We start from the raw sequence: 17,927 nt of genomic DNA, 5'->3' as shown, positions 1-17,927 counted from the left end.
CACCTGGGAGTCTGAAGGACAGAAAATGGGAGCAAGTGGGAATGATGTACTAGATAACGGATCTAGATGGCTATGCAGTTTAGGAGGGCCCTGAACATATCATTTTGTTCCTGGCAGCAGGATTATTGGGAATAGTTCTCAAAACATAGGCACTTACTCATCTGTTACTAAATTACTAAATGATCTGATTCCTATCTTATTTGCTACTTCCTTTCTCCTACGTTAGGACATAGCTGTTTGATTTGCCCGTAACTGCCAGGCTCTTTCATCTCCCTACACCTGTGTTGTCTAATAGAAATACAATGCAAGCCATAGATGTAATCTTTTTTGCCACATATGTAATTTAAAATCTAGTAGGGGCATAAAATAGCTAAAAAGAAGGAGGTAAAGTTATTTTTAATAATATATATTTAACTCACTGTACCCAAAGTATTATTTCAACAGGTAATCAATATAAAAATTACTATTGAGATATTTCACTTCATTTTTTTATACTGTCTTTGAAAATCAGTGTGTATTTTAGGCACTTATAACACATCTCAGTTTGGACTACCCACATTTCAAGTCCTTAATAGCATTGCTTTGATCATTTACATTCTTCAACTAGATAGCTTTTTTGGAGGTTTAGATCGTGGCTTATTTATGCCTGGCACATAATTGTATGCTCAAGGAATGTTTCTTGAACGAACAAGTAACAGCATCACACGCCTGTTCCTAATGTAGCAGCTGTAGTTGTAAATGTACTCTGGTTGCCCTGTACTTCTGGTGGTCAGAGCCACCAGAAATTGTTCATCTACTATGACTTGGCTGGCTCTGCTCTAAACTAGTACACTGTCACTGGGCAGCTAACACCAAGACATGGAAGGAAAGAAATGTGTGACTGCAGAGGGGAAAGAAACTCCCTCTTAATTGGTGTGTCACATTCATACAACGGAGTTGAAACTTGCTAGGGATAGTGACTCCAGGCTCTACCTCGTAAGAAATTTGGCAAAAAGTAATGTTTGGATAGGAAAAGCTTTATTCCAAGGAGAGTAGATAGTCGGTCACAAGATTTTATAAAATTTTGATGAGAATTACCTATGTAAGCCAATAGTAGTCTCACTATATTCTTTGAACTTTTGATCTGCTAATATCAAGAGTCCCTAGGACTCTAATATAAAATCAGAGCTAATGTTACCTAGTTGAGTGTTCAGAGTCCTTAGAGATGAGGGATCTGCATAGGGCTAGAAGAGATTCCCTATAAAACAGCTATTGCTTTTGACACTAAGGGAAGGAAAAATGAAGTAGGAATTGGAAGATGTGATTTCTAGTCCCAGTTTTGCCAGTATTGGTAATATATCCTTGAAGAAGCTACTTAAACCATTGAGCAAGCCATGTAAACTTTTATTCTCCAAATAGTCTTACATTTCAAGGTTTTCTTGAAAATTATGTAAAATAATGGAATATGAAAACTGTAAATTTTAAAGTCATGTATAAATATTCTAATAAGTGATTTGTTGACATATATCAATAATAAATATTTTTATCTCATAGGTAGAAACAAGTAATGTGGAAAGTGCCTGGCATAGAGGAGGGGATTGATAAATAGCTGCTGACGTTATTATACTTGTTATTGTAGAGGATACTCTAGTTCTTCTTTTACCAAAGTGTATTCTACAGATTACAAATCCCATGAGATATTAATGAAATAGGGTTTTTGCGATTAAATGAGTTTAAGAAATATTACATACGATGTTCTCTTATCTCTCAGAAATTCACTATATATCAGTACATTACTAAAGCCTTAGGCATGTTCTTCTAAGTTAATCTATTTCATTTCAACTGTCTTCTAAATGTATTCTATCACTCAGTTCCTTTTTTCTTCTTTTTTTAATGTTTATTTATTTCTTTCGAGAGAGACAAGGGACAGAGCAGCAAGTGAAGGATGGGCAAAGGGAAAGAATCCCAAGCAGGTTCTGTGCTGTCAGTACAGATCAACATGGGTCTTGATCTCATGAACTGTGAGATCATGACCTGAACTGAAATCAAGAGTTTGGACATTTAACCGACTGAGCCACCCAGGCACCCCTCAATTCCTTTTTTCTAAAAACATCTATTAGCATTCCAAAACTTTCTGAAAGTTTTTCATAGATAGGTCATTATGCCCCAGTTGTTTACCTGGTTTACTTATATAATCAAGGAAATTCTCTACTACTCAACTTAATGGCTTGGGCTTTTACTGGCTAAATTTACCTGCCCTTTTTTGTTGTTATTCTTGACAGTATACCAGCCTGCTAAATGAGTTTATATGTGACAGTGCTTTAAAAATAAGAATGGCTATGTAAACATTAGTGCTCTGGCAACTGACTTGACTCCAGAGGTCATATTTTCGTAAACACTAGAACATGATCCAGTAGGCAGCCATGTCAAACAGCAGGAACAGGCCCAAGTACCTTATAATCATGAGAAGCAGAATTTCCCTCAGACATCCACCCAGATGATAATTGGTAAAATAAGGTAGTAAAATAGAAACAAAAAGGCACTAACATAGGAGGAGGATGAGTGTATTAACAACCAAAAGAAGACAAGGAACAACTGTGATTGATATTTGGGATGCTAGATCATGAGATCCTTGACAGAACTGTGCCTCATTCACTCTTAATATGACAGCATACAGGGCCTGTGTTGGGAGTTGTTGCTCAATAGTTATTCCTTGAGTAAGTTAACATCAGTCTTGAGCAATTAAGAAAAGGTTAAATTTTGTACATTGTATCCTGTTTGAGAAGGAAGAAAAGATGTAATTATCCTAAAGATTTTGTCAAATGTTAGTAAGCCGTTTACATATGGCTGATACATAAGGAAGTTATATAACATGGTTAGAATCCCAAACACAGGATATGCGACACCAAAGGACATGAAGAAACAATTCATGGAGAACAAACAGGAGAAAGTTCATCCTCACTAGTAATCAGATATGATTAACATAGGAGGTATCATTTGCTTTTAATATCAAATTAATATTATCCAAAACTAATTCTCAGTGTTGGCAAAGGCACTAGAAAACAAATACATTCTAATTTTTTTTAATGTTTATTTATTTTTTGAGAGACAGAGCATGAGTGGGGGAGGAGCAGAGAGAAAGGGAATCTAAATCAGGCTCAGGCTCAGGCTGTGAGCTGGCAGCACAGAGCCCAACACAGGGCTTGAACCCACAAGTTGTGAGATCATGACCTGAGCTGAAGTTGCATGTTTAACCAACCGAGCCACCTAGCTGCCCCAATAAGAAATGTTCTAATGCTGCTCTTTTGTGCATATAAGCTTCATAAGAAAAACAAAATAAGTAAGGGTTAACTTGGTGAAAGCCAGGGTCAGTGGTGTGTGTGGTTTAGAGGGTCCAACTCTTTATTTCAGCTCAGGTCATGATCTCACAGTTCATGACATTGAGTCCCACATCAGGCTCCATGCTCACAGTGTGGAGCCTACTTGGGATTCTCTCAGTCTCTCTCTCTCTCTCTCTCTCTCTCTCTCTCTCTTTCTCTCTCTCTCTCTCTCTGTGCCCCTCCCTCACTCGTGTATGCACACATGCTCTTTTTCTCTCTCAAACTTTAAAAAAAAGAAAAATATGAGAGTTCACTCTTTAATAAGATCAACCAATCAGGAAATAACTTGTTAAATCCCTACTTTGTACCAGGCATAATGTTAGGTGGTATGGATACAGTAGAGAATTAAACACATCCTATCCTCTTGTTCATATGATGTTTTAAGTCTAATGGGGAAGATAGGAAAAATGAAGATGGCACGTGTAAACAAATAACACAGCAAAAAAATTAAGAAGCTTTCATCTCAAACAGATTGGGGTTTGAATTTCAAAACAACTTAATCTGTCAGGCTTTTGTTTCTCAGTCTGTAAATGTGTATAATAACACCTAAGTCAATAGGGAAATTGTGAGAATAAATAAAAGATGTGAGTGAGCCTCTTGTTAAAGTGTTTGACTCAAGCACTCAGTTTTAGACAAATTTACAGCATCTCTGTACAAGATACAAAAGTACCAGAGGAGGAAATTATTAACTCTGGTGATGATTGAGGGGACTATAAGGAAAGTTTCATAAGAGAGAAGACATCTGAACTAGATTTTGAAGACTGAATAGAAGTTGGATTATAAAGAAAGCATTCCAAGGAGAGAGAAATGTAAAAGCAGTGAAAACTGTAACAATGAAGTGTGTTTTGGAAATTGTCAGTAGCTTGAGTACAGAGTATGAGGATAGTGAGCAGGGAAAGAGGTGCCTAGAGATCACAGGGGAAAAATTATGGGAGGACCTTTTGTATCAGGAAGTACACCTTATCCTTTAGTTCAGGGTAATAGTAGAGACCTGTTTTTAAACACTTCCCCCATCCATATCCACATTAAGTATATCTTAGGATGTCATAATTGGCAAGGGGTATGTAAAGTATGTTTAGTTTGAAATAATCACAAACATATCCAGACTGGGAAGTTCTGGGAAGTTGAGTATTTTGATATACCTCTACCTACTTCTTTTTTAAAAAAAAATTTTTTTTTCAACGTTTATTTATTTTTGGGACAGAGAGAGACAGAGCATGAACGGGGGAGGGGCAGAGAGAGAGGGAGACACAGAATCGGAAACAGGCTCCAGGCTCTGAGCCATCAGCCCAGAGCCTGACGCGGGGCTCGAACTCACAGACCGCGAGATCGTGACCTGGCTGAAGTCGGACGCTTAACCGACTGCGCCACCCAGGCGCCCCAACCTCTACCTACTTCTAATTGAGTGTCACAGTTGTAGGCAATAAGTTATTGAAGGGTGTTAGTCAAGATACTACTATAGCTAATGGATTGGGCCAGAGACACAAATGGAGGCAGGCAGACTAGTTAAAAGACTATTCTTGTATTACACAATTCTAAATATTTGCTATCTTGTGAAATGTTAATTTCTCCCCAAAAGGAGAAAGTTCAATTAATTTTTTTCACCATGTAAAAACACTACTTAGACTGGTACTGTTTTAAGCAGGCCAATTTATTTATGAATGTAGTATCAGTCTAATACTAAAACTAGGCCACAAAAATGCAGGAAAACTATGAGCCAGTTTCAATTTCAATTATCAAATAGATGCAAAATCCTAAATAACAGCAGATTGAATCCAGTAGTATAGTAAAATAATAAATAGATTAGAAAATCTATCAGTATAAGGGTGCTTGGGTGACTCAGTCAGTTAAGTGTCCAACTCTTGATTTCAGCTCAGGTCATGGTCAGTTCGTGAGATTGAGCCCCATGTCAGGCTCTGTGCTGACTGTGGAGCCTGCTTGGGATATTCTCTCTCTCTCTCTCTCTCTCTCTCTCTCTCTCTCTCTCTCTCCCTCTCTCCCCCCCTCCCCCTCTCCCCCTCTCCCCCCCTCCCCCCCTCCCCCTCTCTCCCCCTCTCTCCCCCTCTCTCCCCCTCTCTCCCTCTCTCTCCCTCTCTCTCCCTCTCTCTCCCTCTCTCTCCCTCTCTCTCCCTCTCCCTCTCCCTCTCCCTCTCCTTCTCCCTCTCCCTCTCCCTCTCCCTCTCCCTCTCCCTCTCCCTCTCCCTCTCCCTCTCCCTCTCCCTCTCCCTCTCCCTCTCTTTGCCCCTCCCACTCATTCTGTCTTCCTCTTGCTCTTTCAAAATAAATAAACATTAAAAAAAAAAAAATGAACATCTATCAGTGTAATTAATCTCTTACTTAACTTGATACCCAAAACAGGACTTGATCAAATACCCACTTAGGTTGCAAATTTCTGGCACCTGGGAATAAGTGAATAACTTCTTTTTTTGTTTTTTAATTTAATTTATTTTTTTAAATTTACATCCAAGTTAGCATATAGTGCAACAATGATTTCAGGAGTAGATTCCTTAATGCCCCTTACCCATTTAGCCCAACCCCCTCCCACAACCCCTCCAGTAACCCTCTGTTTGTTCTCCATATTTAAGAGTCTCTTATGTTTTGTCCCCTTCCCTGTTTTTATATTATTTTTGCTTCCCTTCCCTTATGTTCATCTGTTTTGCATCTTAAAGTCCTCATATGAGTGAAGTCATATGATAATTGTCTTTCTCTGACTAATTTCGCTTAGCATGATACCCTCTAGTTGCATCCGTGTAGTTGCACATGGCAAGATTTCATTCTTTTTGATTGCTAAATAATACTCCATTGTGTATATATACCACATCTTCTTTATCCATAAGTGAATAACTTCCTTAACTTTATTGAATTTATATACCAAAAAATTATATAAATATACTTAGTGGTGAAATATTAGACACTTTCCTTTAAAGTCAGGGACAAGGTAGGGGTAATTTTTCCAACATTATACTGGAGGTTCTGGCTAAATAATAAAACTAGGAAGAAAAATGAGTTTTAGAGACTTGAAAAGAATGAGAATTGTCATTACTTACAAATATTATTGTCTTTCTAGAATATCAAGGAAAATCAACTGAAAAACTAGTTAAGCCTTAGTTTACAAGGTCAGTATCTTAAAATCTGCCTTTTCTAAGTTGGGAAATATCACAGGAAAAATGATCCTATTCATGAAAGCAACAAAACTATAAAATCTGGGAATAAGCCTTACTTAAAAAAAAAAATAGCATAAGATATTTATTGAGAAAACATTAAACTTCACAGAATCATGTTCCTGTATGTTCTGACAAACTTGTTAAAATCTCACTTGGGTTTTTCATGAGACTTTATCAACAAACTCTAAAATACACACAGAAAAATAAATGCCCAATAATGACCAAGATAATTTTGAAAAAGTGTGAAGGGACTTGCCCTCTCAGATTTGAAAACATACTCTAAAACTATCAATAGTGTGGTATCGGCAGAAAGAATCAAGAAATAAACCCATGTATAAAACACAAGTTAATATACCATAAAAATAACAATCCAAATGGATTTCACTACCAAATTAAAAAAAAAAAAACAAACCTTAAGAACGTATATGATGTTGGGGCAGGGCTTTTTAAAGTTAACCACAAGAAGTAAAAGCCATAAAACCCACAGACCGTGAGATCATGACCTGAGCTGAAGTCGGACGCCCAACTGACTGAGCCACCCAAGTGCCCCAATGTTTATTTTTGAGAGAGAGAGAGACAGAATATGACTTGGGGAAGGGCAGAGAGAGAGGGAGATACAGAATCCGAAGCAGGCTCCAGGCTCTGAGCTGTCAGCACAGTCAAATCCACAAACCATGACATCATGACTGAGCCAAAGTCAGATGCTTAACTGACTGAGCCACCCAGATGCCCCAGCAAAAGTAGTTCTAAGAGAGAAGTATATAGCAATACAGGCCTATCTCAAGAAACAAGAAAAAAGCTCAAACAATCTAATCCTCACCTGAAGGAACTAGAAAAAAGAGCAAAGCCCAAGGTGAGTAGAAGAAAGAAAATAATAAAGATCAAAGCAGAAATAAAAGACCTAGAGACTAAAAGAATAGAAAAAAAAATCAGTCAAACCAAGAGCTGGTACTTTGAAAAGATAACAAAAATTGACAGACTCTTAACCAGACTCATCAAGAAAAAATAGGACCCAAATAGGTAAAATCAGCAATCAGAGAAGTAACAACTGATACCACAGAAATACAAAGGACTATAAGAAAATACTATGAAAAATCATATGCCAACAAACTGGACAACCTAGAAGAAATGGATAAATTTCTAGAAACATACAGTCTTCAAAAACTGGACCAGGAAGAAATAGAAAACCTGAATAGACCAATTACAAGAAATGAAATTGAGGGACACCTGGGTGGCTCAGTTGGTTGAGTGTCTGACTCTAATTTTGGCTCAGGTCATGATCTCACAGTTCATGGGTTTGAACCCCTGCCTCATGCTCAGTGTTGACAGCAGGGGGCCTGCTTGGGATTCTCTCTCCCTCTCTCTCTGCCTCTCTCCTGCTTGAGCACACTCTTGCTTTCTCTCAATAAATAAATAAACTTAAAAAAAAAAAAAAAGAAGAAGAAATGAAATTGAATCAGTAATCTAAAAACTACCAGAAAATAAAAGTCCAGGACCAATTGGATTCACAAGTGAAGTCCACCAGACATTCAAAGAAGAGTTAATACCCATTCTCCTCAAAGAATTCCAAAAAATAGAAGAGGAAGGAAAGCTTCCAAATATATTCTACAAGGCCAGCATTGTCCTGATACAAAAATCAGACAAAGACACTACAAAAAAAAAAAGCCTGTGGACCAATAGCCGTGATGAACATAGATGCAAAAGTCCTTAAAAAAATACAAGCTTACAGCATACAGTAATAAATTAAAAGGATCATTCAGCACAATCAGGTGGGACTTATCCCTGGGATGCAGGGATGGTTTAGTATTCACAAATCAGTCAACATCATATACCACATCAACAAAACGAAGAATAAAAATCATGACCATCTTAATAGATGCAGAGAAAGCATTTAACAAGACTAACATCTATTCATGATAAAAACTCAACAAAATGGGGTTAGAGGGAACATACCTCAACAAAATAAAGACCATATATGGAAAACCCACAGCTAACATCATATTCAGTAATGAAAAACTGAAAGCTTTCTCAAAGGTCAGGAACAAGACAAAGATTCCACTCTAACCATTTTTATTCAACATAGTAGAAGCCCTAGCCACAGCAATCATGCAAGAAAAATAAGAGGCATCCATATTCATAAAGAAGTTAAATTGTCACTGTTTACAGATGACATGCTATATATATAGAAAACTCTAAAAATTCCACTAAAAACTACTAGAAGTAATAAATGAATTCAGTAAAGTCGCAAGATACAAAATACCCAGAAATTGGTAGCATTTCTATTCACTAACATTGAAGTTACAAAAAGAGACTTTAAAAATACTATTTACAGTTAATACCAAAAAGAATAAAATACTTAAACTTAACCAAAGAGGTGAAAGTCCTGTACTCTGAAAAATATAAAACACTAGTGAGAGAAATTGAAGAAAACACAAACAAATGGAAAGATACTCCCTGCTTATAGATTGGAACAATTAATATTGTCAAAATATCCTTATTACCCAAAGCAATCTACAGATTCAGTGCAGTCACTATCAAAATACCAGCAGCATTTTTCACAAAACTAGAACAATAATACTAAAACTTGTATGGGTCTCCAGAAGACACCAAATAGCCAAAGAAATCCTGAGAAAGGTACCACAATTACAGATTTCAAGATGTGCTACAAAGCTGTAGTAGTCAAAACAGTATGATACTGGCACAAAAACTGACACATAGAGTGGCGCCTGGGTGGCTCAGTTGGTTAAGCGCTGGACTCCTGATGCTGGTTCAGGTCATGATCTTATGGTTGTGAGATTGAGCCCTATGTTGGGCTCTGCACTGGCATGGAGCCTGCTTGGGATTCTCTCTCCCCCTCTACCCCTCCCCACTTTCTCTCTCTCTCTCTCAAAAAAAAATAGACACATAGATCAATGGAACAAGATAGAGACCCCACAAATAAACCTCATATATATATGTAAATGTCATATATACGGTCAATCTTATGATAAAGTGGGAAAGAATATACAGTAGGGGAAAGAGTCTTTTCATAAATGGTGCTGGGAAAACTGGACTATTTTCTGGCACCATACATAAAAATAATCTCAAAATGGGTTAAAGACCTAAATGTGAGACCCGAAACCATAAAAAATCCTAGAAGAGAACACAGGCAGTAATTTCTCTGACCTCAGTCATAACAACATATTTTTGAGGTGGGGAGGGGCAGAGGGAGAAAGAGAATCCTAAGCAGGCTCCATGCTCAGCTCAGAGCCCAATGCAGGGCACAATCTCATGACTGTGAGATCATGACCTGATCTGAAATCAGGAGTCAGATGCTTAACCAACTGAACCACCCAGGTGTCCCTGAACATTTTTTAGGTAAGTCTCCTACGTCAAGGGAAACAAAAGCAAAAATAAACTATTAGAACTACATCAAAATAAAAAAAACTTTTGGAAAGCAAAGGAAACCATCAACAAAACAAAAGGATGGTTGTCTCCTACTGAATAGAAGATATTTGCAAATGATATATCTAATAAAGGTTTAATATCCAAAAATATATAAAGAATTCCTATAACTTGACCAAAAAACAGTCCAATTAAAAAATGGGCAGAAGACCTGAATAGACATTTTTCTAATGAAGACATACAGATGGCCAATAGACACATGAAAAGATACTGAACATCACCAATGATCAGGAAGATGCAAATCTAAACCACTATGGGGTATCACCTCACACCTGGTGCAGTCACTAAAATCAAGAAGACAAGAAACAAGGAATGTTAGGATGTGGAGAAAAGGAAACCCTCAGGCACTGTTGGTGAGAATGTAAATTGGTATAGCTACTGTGGAAAGCAGTATTGAGGTTCCTCAAAAAATTAAAAACAAAAATAACATATGATCCAAGAATTCCACTATTAAGTATTTACCTAGGGAAAACAAAAACACTGGTTCAAAAAGATACATGCACCCCTTATGTTTATTGCAGTATTATTTACAGTAGCCAAGACATGGAAGCAACCTAAGAGTCCATCAGTAGATGAATGGATAAGGAAAATGTGGTATACAAAGGAATATTACACAACCATAAGAAAGGATGCGATCTGCCATTTCAGGCAACATGGATGGACCTTGAAGGTGTTATGCTAAGTGAATTAAGTCAGACTGAGAAAGGTAAATACCATATGATACCACTCACAAATGGAGGCCAAAAAATGAATAAATAAAAAGCAGAATCAGAACTATAAGTACCAAGAATAAACTGTTGGTTACCAGAGGGAAAGGGGGACACTGGGCAAAATGGGTGAAGGGGAGAGGGAGATACAGGTCTCCAGTTATGGGATGAGTAGGTCATGGGAATAAAAAGCATAGCATAAGGTCAGCAGTCAATGATATTGTTGTAATGGGACAGATGGTGGCTATACTTATGAACATAGCATAATATATAAAACTGTCAAATCACTAAGGTGTATACCTGAATCTGATGTGACATTATAAATCAACTACACTCGGGGCGCCTGGGTGGCGCAGTCGGTTAAGCGTCGGACTTCAGCCAGGTCACAATCTCGCGGTCTGGGAGTTTGAGCCCCGCGTCAGGCTCTGGGCTGATGGCTCGGAGCCTGGAACCTGTTTCCGATTCTGTGTCTCCCTCTCTCTGCCCCTCCCCCATTCATGCTCTGTCTCTCTCTGTCCCAAAAATAAAAAAAAAATAAAAAAAAACGTTGAAAAAAATAAATCAACTACACTAAAATAAAAAAGAAAAGAAGAGTGGTCAGATAAGTCTAATTCTTAAATAGCTGCATTTCATTGAAACATTCCAAAAGTGGGAAAGTTGTACCATTTGAGACAAGATCTGGAATGACTATTATGGATGTGCTCTGACACTTTTTCATTACTTATGAAACGTGTTGAATTTACTTTGTTCTTTTATTGTTTCCTATTCTTAATTTGCCACACTAGGATATACATGTCATGAGAACAGGAACATTGCCTGTCTTTTTCATACTGCAACCCCATTATGCAATTGGTGCCAGATTTTTATAAGCTGTAGAAAGATTTGTTAAATAAGTGAATGGAAAAATCAATTTTATAACATTGTCAGTGTTTTCTGACAGGCACATAAGATTATAAATTATTGCTTTTAAGTTAAAATTGGAATTGACAGTTACTTCCTTCAAATGCATATTTTGTTGTTATCTTTTTTTTTTTAATATAGAGCAGTAAAGCAAACTTGACACAATCTTTGCCACTTAATTTTATTTCCAAAATACAGATTTGTTTTTGGCATTGAAGACTTTACTGCCACCATAATGTGTTAAATAACTCTAGTAAATTAGTTTTCAAGAACAAATAGCAAAGTATAGTAGAATTTCAGTCCATTATTCTCTTTTAAAGTTACTCATTTTTCTTTTCTAAAAAATTTTTTTAAGTTTATTTGAGAGACAGCATGAGTTGGGGAGAGGCAGAAAGAGAGGGAGAACGAGAATCCCAAGCAGACTCCGCAGTGTCAGCACAGAGCCTGATGTGGGGCTTGAACCCACTAACTCATGAAACCTGAGCTGAAACCATGTGTTGGATGCTTAACCGACTGAGCCACCCAGACACCCCTATCCATTTTTCATTCATTAGAGTAATGGAAGTAGAAACAGAATTCATTTTCTAGGTGATTTTTTTTTTTATTTTAAATGTCTATTTATATTTGAGAGCGAGTGCACGAGTGTGGGAGGAGCAGAGAAAGACGGAGACAGAATCTGAAGCAGGCTCCAGGCTATGAGCTGTTAGCACAGAGCCTGATATAGGACTTGAACTCATGAACCATAAGATCATGACATGAGCCAAAGTTGGACGCTTAATCGACTGAGCCACCCAGACCCCCCTCTAGGTGATTATTAAAAATTTTATTTACTTAAATAATCTCTACACCCAATGTATGGCTTGAACTCACAACCCTGAAATCAAGAGTTGCACGTTTCTATGACTAAGCTAGCCAGGTGCCCCTCTGGCTGATTTTTAAAATGTGATTTAATATACTAACAGTGAACTATCTGAAAAAGAACTAAATAAAATGGTCCCACCTATAATAGCAAATAAATAAAACACTTGGGAATAAATTTAACCAAGGTGGTGAAATATCCGTGCACTGAAAATTATAAGACATTGATGAAAGAAATTGAAGAAGACAAATAAATGGAAAGGTACCCCATATTCATGGATCAGAAGAATTAATATTGTTAAAATGTCCATATTACCCAAAGCCATCTACAGATTCAATGCAATACGTGTCAAAATTTCAATGACATTTTCCATGGAAAAAGAAAAAGTCCTAAAATTGGAGTGGGACAACAAAAGTATTGAATAGCCAAAACAATCCTGAGAAGAAGCCATCACAATTCCTGATTTTAAATTTTATTAAAAAGCTATAGTAATCAAAACAGTATGGCACTGGCATAAAAATAGACACTTAGGCCAGTGGGACAGAATGAAGACCTCAGGAATAAAGCCATGCATATACAGTTAACTAATATTTGACAAGGAAGCCAAGAAGACTCCATGGAGAAAGGGTAATCTTTTCAGTAAATAGTATTGGTAAAACTGGATAACCACATACAAAATGAAATTGGACCTCTGTCTCACATCACTCACAAAAATTAACTTGAAATGAATTCAAGATTTAAATGTGAGACCTGAACCTGTAAAACTACTAAAAGAATATATAAGAAAAAAAAACCCCTAGACATTGGTCTTGGCAATGATTTTTTGGGTATAACACTAAAAGTACAAGCAACAAAAGCATAAAGAAACAAGTGGTGGCACAAAAACAGACACATAGACCAATGGAATAGAATAGAAACCCCAGAACTAGACCCACAAACGTATGGCCAACTCATCTTTGACAAAGCAGGAAAGAACATCCAATGGAAAAAAGACAGCCTCTTTAACAAATGGTGCTGGGAAAACTGGACAGCAACATGCAGAAGGTTGAAACTAGACCACTTTCTCACACCATTCACAAAAATAAACTCAAAATGGATAAAGGACCTAAATGTGAGACAGGAAACCATCAAAACCTTAGAGGAGAAAGCAGGAAAAGACCTCTCTGACCTCAGCCGTAGCAATCTCTTACTCGACACATCCCCAAAGGCAAGGGAATTAAAAGCAAAAGTGAATTACTGGGACCTTATGAAGATAAAAAGCTTCTGCACAGCAAAGGAAACAACCAACAAAACTAAAAGGCAACCAACGGAATGGGAAAAGATATTCGCAAATGACATATCGGACAAAGGGCTAGTATCCAAAATCTATAAAGAGCTCACCAAACTCCACACCCGAAAAACAAATAACCCAGTGAAGAAATGGGCAGAAAACATGAATAGACACTTCTCTAAAGAAGACATCCGGATGGCCAACAGGCACATGAAAAGATGTTCAGCGTCGTTCCTTATCAGGGAAATACAAATCAAAACCACACTCAGGTATCACCTCACACCAGTCAGAGTGGCCAAAATGAACAAATCAGGAGACTATAGATGCTGGAGAGGATGTGGAGAAACGGAAACCCTCTTGCACTGTTGGTGGGAATGCAAACTGGTGTAGCCGCTCTGGAAAACAGTGTGGAGGTTCCTCAAAAAATTAAAAATAGATCTACCCTATGACCCAGCAATAGCACTGCTAGGAATTTACCCAAGGAATACAGGAGTGCTGATGCATTAGGGGCACTTGTACCCCAGTGTTTATAGCAGCACTTTCAACAATAGCCAAATTATGGAAAGAGCCTAAATGTCCATCAACTGACAAATGGATAAAGAAGATGTGGTTTATATATACAATGGAATACTACTTGGCAATGAGAAAGAATGAAATCTGGCCATTTGTAGCAACATGGATGGAACTGGAGAGTATTATGATAAGTGAAATAAGTCATACAGAGAAAGACAGATACCATATGTTTTCACTCCTATGTGGATCCTGAGAAACTTAACAAAAGACCATGGGGGAGGGGAAGGGGGGAAAAAAGGTTACAGAGAGGGAGGGAGGCAAACCATAAGAGACTCTTAAATACTGAGAACAAACTGAGGGTTGATGGGAGGTGGGGGAGAGGGGAAAGTGGGTGATGGACATTGAGGAGGGCACCTGTTGGGATGAGCACTGTGTGGTGTTTGGAAACCAATTTGACAATAAATTATATTTAATATATTAAAAAAAAAACCTCTTTGATATTGGCCGCAGCAACTTCTTACTCAACATGTCTCTGGAGGCAAGGGAAACAAAAGCAAAAATGAACTATTGAGACCTCATCAAGATAAAAAGCTTCTGCACAGGAAGGAAACAATCAGCAAAACTAAAAGGCAACCGACAGAATGGGAGAAGATATTTGCAAATGACATATCAGATAAAGGGCGAGTATCAAAAATTTATAAAGAATTTACCAAACTTAACACCCAAAAAACAAATAATCCAGTCAAGAAATGGGGGGCGCCTGGGTGGCTCAGTCGGTTAAGCGTCCGACTTCGGCTCAGGTCATGATCTCATGGTTCGTGAGTTCAAGTCCTGCGTCGGGCTCTGTGCTGACAGCTCAGAGCCTGGAGCCTGTTTCAGATTCTGTGTCTCCCTCTCTCTCTGTGACCCTCCCCCATTCATGCTCTGTCTCTCTCTGTCTCCAAAATAAATAAACGTTAAAAAAAAAATTTAAAAAAAAAGAAATGGGCAAAAGACATGAATAGACACTTCTCTGAAGAAGACATCTAGATGGCCAACCGACACATGAAAAAATGCTCAGCATCCCTCAGCATCAGGGAAATACAAATCAAAACCACAATGAGATACCACCTCACACCTGTCAGAATGGCTAACATTAACAACTCAGGCAACAACAGATATTGGTGAGGATGCAGACAAGGAGGATCTCTTTTACACTGCTGGTGGGAATGCAAACTGGTGCAGCCACTCTGGAAAACAGTGTGGAGTTCCTCAAAAAATTGAAAATAGAACTAGCCTACGACTCAGCAGTTGCACTACTAGGTATTTATCCAAGGGATACAGGTGTGCTGTTTCGAAGGGACACATGCACCCCAATGTTTATAGCAGCACTATCAACAATAGCCAAAGTATGGAAAGAGCCCAAATGTCCATTGATAGAGGAATGGATAAAGAAGATGTGTGGAGTATTACTCAGCAATCAAAAAGAATGAAATCTTGCCATTTGCAACTATGTGGATGCAACTAGAGGGTTTTATGCTAAGCGAAATTAGTCAGAGAAAGACAAATATCATATGACTTCACTCATGTGAGGACTTTAAGACACACAACAGATGAACGTAAGGGAAGGGAAGCAAAAATAATATAAAAACAGGGAGGGGGGCAAAACAGAAGAAACTCCTAAATATGGAGAACAAACAGAGGGTTACTGGAGGGGTTGTGGGAGACGCGATGGGCTAAATGGGTAAGGGGCATTAAGGAATCTACTCCTGAAATCATTGTTACACTATATGCTAACTAACTTGGATGTAAATTAAAAAAAAGAAAATTTTAAAAAAAGTTGGGATAGAACCAAAGTATGTACAAAAACAAAGAGAATCGTCAGTTTTTTAGTTTTACTTAAAATTGGAAAGTTTTGTATTTCCAATTTGGCTCAGGTCATGATCTCAGTGTCATGGTATCGAGTCCCATGTTGGGCTTTGCACTGAGTGTGGAGCCTGCTTAAGATTCCCTCTCTCCCCCACCGCCCCCCCCCCCCCCCGTTTCCCTCTGCCCCTCTCCCTGCTCGTGTTCTCTCACTCTCTCAAAAAAAAAAAAAAAAGAATACCATATGATCCAATAATTCCACTACTGGGTAGTGGACTACCCAACACTAATTTGAAAAGATATATGCACCCTTGTGTTTATTGCAGCATTATTTACAATAGCCAACATATAGAAGCAACCTCAGTGTCCGTTGCTAGACAAATGGTTAAAGAAGATGTATATACACAGAATGGAATATTACACAGCCATTAAAAAGAATGAGATTGTGACATTTACAACAACATGGATAAACCTAGAGGGTATTATGCTAAGACAAATGCCATATGATTTCACTTGTATGTGGAATCTAAAAACAAAGAAGAAACAAAGCAGAGTCAGAGCTATAAATACAGAGAACAAACTGATGGTTTGAGAGGGGAAGCGGTCGAGGGATGGACTAAATAGGTATAGGGAAGGGGGAGATATAGGCTTCCAGCTATGGAATGAATAAGTAACAGAAATAAAAGGCACAGCATACAGTCAGTGATACTGTAATAGTGCTTGTATTTGGTGAGCATAAGTTAATGTATAAACTTGTCAAATCACTATGTTATATACCTAAAACTAATGTATCATTATACACCAACTATACTCAAATGAGAAAAAAAAAAGGAAAGTCTTCCTTTGATTATCTTGAGATTCTTGAATTCTGATAGGTATTCGTTCAACAGTTATCATTGGTAATGGAGAAAGTTTACTAAACCAGATTTTCTTTTCTTCCTAGGCGGCGATCATTAGTAGGGTTCAGTGTAGAATTGTGGCTTTAGATCTGCGAGGTCATGGTGAGTGATGTACATAATTAGTCACTAACTCTGATAAATTTGCCAACCCCTTTGAATACTGTTAACTATTACAAGTTTCAATATGGCCACAGAATAACCTGGTCCATTCCATTTGGGCTCTTTGAGAGAAGTCTTAGTTTCCAGCTTTTACAAAAGATATTTTATAAATACACATATATGTTATTGTTTAGCTATGAAAATGTCCTTTAATGTAACCAAATTCTGATGCTGATGATGTGTAAGGAATGTAAATAAATCTTTGCTAGGCTACTGGAGTTACATCTTCCTTAGGGTGCCCAATTATCAAGATGCATCTTTAACATAGAAAATCCTTGCTGAGCCCATCATACACAACCATAAAGTCTGCATTTCATTCCCAAAAGCGAGATTTTTAAAAGAGAATACTCTTGCTTTTATAATTTGTATTTTTGGGAATTTTATTTTTTTAAATATTTTCTTTTTAGGTGAAACAAAAGTCAAGAATTCTGAAGACCTGTCTGCAGAAACAATGGCAAAGTAAGTAATGTAATATTGTTTATACATCACCTAGCTTCCATTACTATTATAAATAGTAGTGTAACTATTTACTCTCCTAGTGAGACTGTCGTACAATAATTAGCATAGATAAAATTTTATTTCTGTTGTTTTTCCCCTGTATTTGGTGTCTCCTTAGTATTTAATCCTGAAAGAAACCTCCATCTTTCTTGATATATTCAGCATTATGTCATCACATAAAGCACTTGAAAATTCTTTGAGGCACAGTTTAGTTTCTGTTGTCTTTTGCAAAGTTTTCTTCTGTTGACAGAGTTGAATAGAATCTGGGTATCTATTGGGAACTTATGCTTGAAAAGGGGGTTGTATACAA

General features: G+C 37.6%; 1 protein-coding gene across 2 annotated transcripts in view; it reads left to right on the top strand.

Moving 5' to 3' along the window:
* PPME1 (protein phosphatase methylesterase 1) overlaps nt 1-17,927 on the top strand; it is an 88,087-nt gene that overhangs the window by 37,297 nt on the left and 32,863 nt on the right. For both annotated transcript variants that reach the window (XM_003992731.6, XM_006936942.4), the window contains 2 exons: nt 17,005-17,062; nt 17,527-17,578. In XM_003992731.6, coding sequence (XP_003992780.1) covers nt 17,005-17,062; nt 17,527-17,578 — 110 coding nt within the window. The remainder of the gene's footprint in view (nt 1-17,004; nt 17,063-17,526; nt 17,579-17,927) is intronic.

This window comes from Felis catus, chromosome D1 (genome assembly GCF_018350175.1).
Source record: "Felis catus isolate Fca126 chromosome D1, F.catus_Fca126_mat1.0, whole genome shotgun sequence".
NCBI lineage: Eukaryota > Metazoa > Chordata > Mammalia > Carnivora > Felidae > Felis > Felis catus.
This window is presented reverse-complemented; position numbering and strand designations above follow the sequence as displayed.